The 6,000-nt window shown below is 51.3% G+C and overlaps 1 protein-coding gene across 2 annotated transcripts in view; it reads left to right on the top strand.

Annotated features, from left to right (window-relative positions):
* The first annotated feature begins 567 nt into the window (after positions 1–567).
* The window catches only part of CCDC6 (coiled-coil domain containing 6), a 118,815-nt gene continuing 113,382 nt past the window's right edge, over positions 568–6,000 (top strand). Inside the window, exon 1 of one of the 2 annotated variants that reach the window (XM_081241281.1) lies at positions 568–1,041. In XM_081241281.1, coding sequence (XP_081097407.1) covers positions 733–1,041 — 309 coding nt within the window. In that variant the 5' untranslated portion in view covers positions 568–732. The remainder of the gene's footprint in view (positions 1,042–6,000) is intronic. The other variant, XM_081241280.1, reaches the window with a different exon arrangement.

Genomic DNA, 6,000 nt, shown 5'->3' with positions numbered 1-6,000 from the left:
CCGAAGCTTCCTAGGCAAGCTCAAGGAGATCAAACTAAAAGGGCTGCGTGTATGTCTGAAGCAGACAGAGGGAGACAGGAGCACACACTGTCGGCGGAAGATGGGGCCACGGGCTCGGCCGGGGCTGGATGCCAGAGCCGGGCTGACCTTTCCACGTGTCCCCAGCACCTGCGAGGCTAGTGGGGCATTAGGTTTCCTTCTCCTAGGAGCGGGCCCGAGCCCGGAAGAGGCTGGGCGGCCTCGGGCTTAGGTCAGGGGGCTGGGAGGCCCACCCTCGGAACACGTGTGGCCGGCGAGCGGCTGGTGCGTAGGTTGGCCTGGCCTTCCCGCCCCGGCCGGGCCCGCGCTTCCCCAGCCGGCCGGCGCACGCCAGGAGGAGGGCGAGGGCGGCGGCGGCGGCGGCGGCGGCGGCGGCGGCGGTGGGCGGGTCTCGGAGCTTTCGGCCGGCTTTGCAGGGCGGCCTAGCGAGCGCGCCAGGCCCGGCTGGAGCGAGCCCCAGTGCAATACTGCCCAAGCCCGGGCGGGGTCTCTGTTCTCTGGCAGAGGAGGTCCCTTGGCAGCGGGAAGCTCCCTCTCTTTCTCTCGCAGCCGCTCCGAGTCTGCGCCCTGCTGCCAGGCTCCCAGCTCGGCGCTCCCCTGTGCTCGCCCGGCGCCCACTCATTCGCAGCCCAGCCTTCGCCGCCGCCGCCTCCCTGCTCCTCCTCCTCGTCGTCTCCCCAGCCCGCCGCGGCCATGGCGGACAGCGCCAGCGAGAGCGACACGGACGGGGCGGGGGGCAGCAGCGGCAGCTCGGCCGCCATGCAGTCGTCTTGCTCGTCGACTTCGGGCGCCGGTGGCGGCGGTGGCGGCGGGGGAGGCGGCGGCGGTGGGAAGTCGGGGGGCATTGTCATCTCGCCGTTCCGCCTGGAGGAGCTCACCAACCGCCTGGCCTCGCTGCAGCAGGAGAATAAGGTGCTCAAGATCGAGCTGGAGACCTACAAACTCAAGTGCAAGGCGCTGCAGGAGGAGAACCGCGACCTGCGCAAAGCCAGCGTGACCATCGTGAGTGTCCCCCAGGGGCGCGCCGCAGCGCCGACCTCCGTCCGCCCCCGGGAGACGCTGCGCCCAGACCCGGGCGGCCCCCGGGCTCCCCGAGGCTCCCGAGGACCCGCAGAGAGCACGCTCCCTGCCAAGACCCGCCGGCCCCGGAGGGTGGGGGAGAGGGAGGTGTCTCTTCGGGGCCGCGCGGGTCTGCCCTCCCCGGGGTCCAGGCTCCTCGCGGGGTGCGGGAGGAGGCTGCTGGAACCACCACCCGCGTTTCCTTGTCGCCTCTGGGGAGGAGGCCCCTCCCGGGCGGAGCTGGAGGCTGGCGGCTTGGCTGGGGAGGCGGGGTGGGACTTTTTTCAGTCCTAGTTTGCTTGAGGGGTGCGTGCAGAACCCGGGAGTCCTAGGCGGAGAGAGAGGGAGGAAGCCAGGGCCTGTTCCGGGGGCCTGCGTTGGGGTTCGGGGGGTGCGCAGCTGGGCTGGGCACTTCGCTGGCATCAGGACGGCGCTATAGCTGGATCGCCCGGGGAGGGGGCGGGAGAGAGTGGCCGGGAATCCGGGAAGTGGAGTTTTTCTGGCCAGGATCGAGAGGGAAGGGCGGGTACCGGAGCTGATGCTCCCACCTCTGTCGGAAGCCCTTTCCTTGGGCGGGGGGTGGCGGCGGCGGTGTACAGCCGGGAGAATGCAGCATCTTATACCGGCCTGGACAGAGTGAAGGCTACAAAGCCTGAACCGGCCGAAACCTGGGTGAAGGGGATCGACTGACTCCCTCGCTGAGCAAGATGTACGTGTGTTTGCTTCATTGGTGGTGGAGTGTCTAGGGATATTTTGCTTCGGAGTCCAGGTACTTGACGGGAGAACTGGCTGTCTGTTCTGTTTCCACCTGGCCTCCAGAGGTGCCCCCGAAGAGGGGAAGATTAGGGGTGTAGGTCTCCCTTTTAGTGTAGCAGGCCTTTAGAAAGGCCACTATTAGCTACGGTGAGGAGAAACATAACTGGAAAAAGTACATTGTGTGCTCTCACCTACCATCCCTGCCAGCTAGCCACATCATTAACTTGCAGGATCCCCATACAGACAACCCTGTTGAGATCAAAACAGATTCCCAGCCAGGAGGAGAGAGGAAAGTGTCAAGAAACCAACGGGGTAAATTGCTATTGCTGCTGCAGAATAGCTGATTAGGCTGAACCTTCAGGTGGAGAAAAAGGCATGAACTTGGGGACAGATCAAAGATCACAACCCTGGAAAGGAAATGGGGCACGTTTAGGATGCCCCTGTGCCAGGAAAAAGTCTTCAGTGGAGGAGGGAGTGTGTGTATGCTCCCCCCCCCCCCCCCCAGTGCTAGCTCACACTTGGGAACTGGATGGCATTCTGAATTTGCTTAGAAAGCAGGTTTTCACCCCAGTTTCAGTGTGGTGGGCAGCCTAAATAGAAATTGATTGTTGAAAGACACTCCGCATGCTCAAATCCAGCCCTGGTGAATGGCATTGGAGCCATATTCATGTGTCTGCAGACTGTAAAGTTCTTGAAGTGCCCTTTTGGTAGGAAGGGGGAGGAATTTGCAGAGGCAGCCACTTCCAAGCCTCTTGAGTAGCTTTCTTGGCTGAGAGAGATGTCTACGGTGAGTGGGGGTTTGAGAAGAGGGGGAAGCTGGTGGAAGCAATTTAGTTAAGGTTGGAGTTAGTAAATGAGAGGGTTCGTTGGTCTCTTGGAGAACGTGAACCACCAAAAGCAGTAACACTTACACAAAACAGAATCTCTGGCTTCTTGCGTACTGTGAGCAATTCAGGCTGTTTTTGTTTGGGAGGGAGGATAAGGGGGGCGGAGAGACCAGGAAAGGGTTATCTGTTTGACACCTGGCCATATTAAAAAGTAGGTCTGTAGATTGTACGCCACACGTTGGCTTTGCATGGACAAACACGTTCATTCCTGGTGTATAAGATCAGAGGCCTCTGAATACTTGGCGAGAAGAGCGTGCGAGGTGGTGGCTTCCTTGGCACTTCCCTCAACTAAAACTGACATTTCACCAAATACGCCTTGTGAAATGTTCTGTGGCCTCACTGAGTCAAATTTTTAAATTGTTTTAGATGACAGCCTATACGTACCAGAAGTCTCTCTATGCGTCTTTAATCTCTGATGAATATAATCAGGGAAACAAATAAAGTGCTTGTGGTTTCCTGAGTTCCCTAGTACTTGGCAGGTGTTACTAAGGCAAATGCAGAGGAGAGATTCCTTTAAGCTTTTGAGAGTTTTGTTAGAGTTAACTGACCTAGGACACAGATTGTGTTTGGTGGGTTTGAATTTGCGAGGAGAAATGTGTGCGACCGCATGAAGTGGGTCTGTGGATGTAAGGATTCCATTGAACAACACTGTCATAGTCTATGTCAAGGTTAAGCTGCACAGCCCCTGACAACTCTTAACTGAAATATAGCCCTTGCTGGTAGCTGCCCAGGAAGTTTTTGACGAGGTCTAGATATTCAATTAAGTGAAGGCTTTGCTAGATTTTTCACTATCTAGTTTATTTGAAGGGAAGATGGTATCAGAATCCTATTACTACTTGCCTTCATGGCTCTCACTAGTTCCTCTAATTGTGATATTAACTTTCATGTTTTGAGCACAGAAGGCGATTATGGATGTCTTTCGTTTTCCTTGATGTATTCAGGAAGGTACCTTGCTAATCAGCTACACCCTGGGAAGAGAGCAGTGTGCTTTTATTAAAAATGTTTTTTAGAGTAGTTTTAGGTTTGCAGAAAATTTAAGCAGAAGGTGCAGAGATTTCCCCAATATTCCCTGCCCTTCCTCCCATCCTCCTTTATCAGCATCCCGCATCTGAGTGGTATATTTGTTACAATCAATGACCCAACATTGAAACATCTTAATCACCCAAAGTCTGTAGTTTACATTAGGGTTCACTCTTGGTGTTGTACATTCTATGGGTCTGGGCAAGTGTAAAATGACATGTAGCACCATAATAGTATATAGAGCAGATCCAGTGCCCTAAAAACCCCCGCTGCTCTGCTTTTTCATCCGTCCCTAACCCCTGGCCACCACTGATCTTTTTACTGTCTCCATAGTTTTGTCTTTTCCAGAAAGTCATATAGTTGGAATCATACAGTCTGTAGCCTTTTCACATTGACTTCTTTCACTTAGTAATATGCATTTAAGTTTCCTCCATGTTTTTTCATGGCTCGATATATCATTTCTTTTTAGTGTTGAATAATATTCCATTGTTTGGCTGTACCACAGCTTACTTATCCATTTACCTACTGAAGGACTTGGTTGCTTCCAAGTTGTTTTTTTTTTTTTTTTTCTGGTACGCGGGCCTCTCACTGTTATGGCCTCTCCCGTTGCGGAGCACAGGCTCCAGACGCGCAGGCTCAGTGGCCATGGCTCACGGGCCTAGCCGCTCTGCGGCACGTGGGATCCTCCCGGACTGGGGCACGAACCCGTGTCTCCTGCATCGGCAGGCAGACTCTCAACCACTGCGCCACCAGGGAAGCCCTGCCTCCAAGTTTTGGCAGTTATTAATAAAGCTGCCGTAAACACTGTGGACAAGTTTTTGGGTGGACAGAGGTTTCAGCTCATTTGAGTAAATACTAAGGAGCACAATTACTGGATGGCATGGTGAGAGTGTTTTAATTTGGTTAAGAAACTACCAGACAGTCTTTTTGAAGTGGCTGTAGCATTTTGCATTCCCACCAGCAATGAATGAGAGTTCCTGTTGCTCCACATCCTTGCTAGCATTTGATGTTGTCTGTTTTAGATTTTGTCCATTCTAATAGGTGTGTAGTAATATCTCATTATTGTGCCCTCTTTTGTTAAGCCAAGTCCAAAGGCCAATAGAAGTTCTTAACCAATGGTCTTTTCTGTCTCTTTTGGTATGTAGGCGTTTATTCTGGTCAAGCTACCCATTTAGTAAAGGACTGGTTTCATGGGTCTGTGTTCTCCGCATTTGTATGATAGAGGTAAACATCATCTGTGGGGAAGAACCAACTGTACGAGGCCCTTCATCCATGTCTACAAGTGTCTGGTGTTACCACTTGCCCCCAGTGTGTTTTCTTTGGCTTAGAGGTGGAATGGAATGTTTTGAGTGATTATCTGATTTCTCCCAGTAAATCAGCAGTGGAACCAGACTGCTTATTATCGATCATAATTTCTCCTTTGGAGTGGAGAAAGTAAACAACAAATGCTCAGTCACACTGTTGAGTAGCTTTTAGATGTTAAGGCTAAGTCTATCTGGCTTGTCCTGTGGGTTAAAGTGTAATCGGAGACTATCTGACTCAGTGCAGTGAGATGTGTCCAGGGGTCGCGGCCTCTGAGAAGATGAGGAAATGCAATTGTGGGCAGTAATTGAATGGCTTCTAAGTTCTGGACTAGTTTCTCAGGGTATAAGCAGGGCTAGTTCTCTAGTCCTCTAAGGTGTGTTTTCTGTACCACTTCAGGCCTTCGCCATGTGTTTGGTTAGAAAATAAATAGCTATGTTAACTCACTAGAATTTAGTTGTCTTTTTCTATCCATAAAATTAGTCTTTCATTATAGAAGTTTAGGGAAATAGAGGAATACAAAGGCATTTTGAAGTTATGGTAGAAAAACATGTTAGTACGGCATGATTAGAAAACCTGGCTATTTTAAATATCAACAGTGTAATGATTTCATTAACCAGTAAAAGCCACCGTATAGTTAATATTGTGGATTTTGGATTATTTGTTCTGGAAGCCTAATACATTATTTTCCATTTTTTAAGACTTTGTTTTGGCAGACTCTATGAAGCTATCAATCAACATTGCCCTTATAAAAAGGTGTAGTGTGTGTCATTTTTTTTTTCCTGCTTTAAAACTTTTTTTCTTAGATTCTTATGGTAACACCCAACTTTAGACACAACTCTCAGAAAAGTATGACCTCACAGTTAGGTCTAATTATACACAAATCCAGTCTTCTTAAAGAGGCTATTCTTAGATTTCTTCTGTATGTTTCATATAA

This window comes from Mesoplodon bidens, assembly GCF_964165515.1.
Source record: "Mesoplodon bidens genome assembly, chromosome: 1".
NCBI classification, from domain to species: Eukaryota; Metazoa; Chordata; class Mammalia; order Artiodactyla; family Ziphiidae; genus Mesoplodon; species Mesoplodon bidens.
This window is presented reverse-complemented; position numbering and strand designations above follow the sequence as displayed.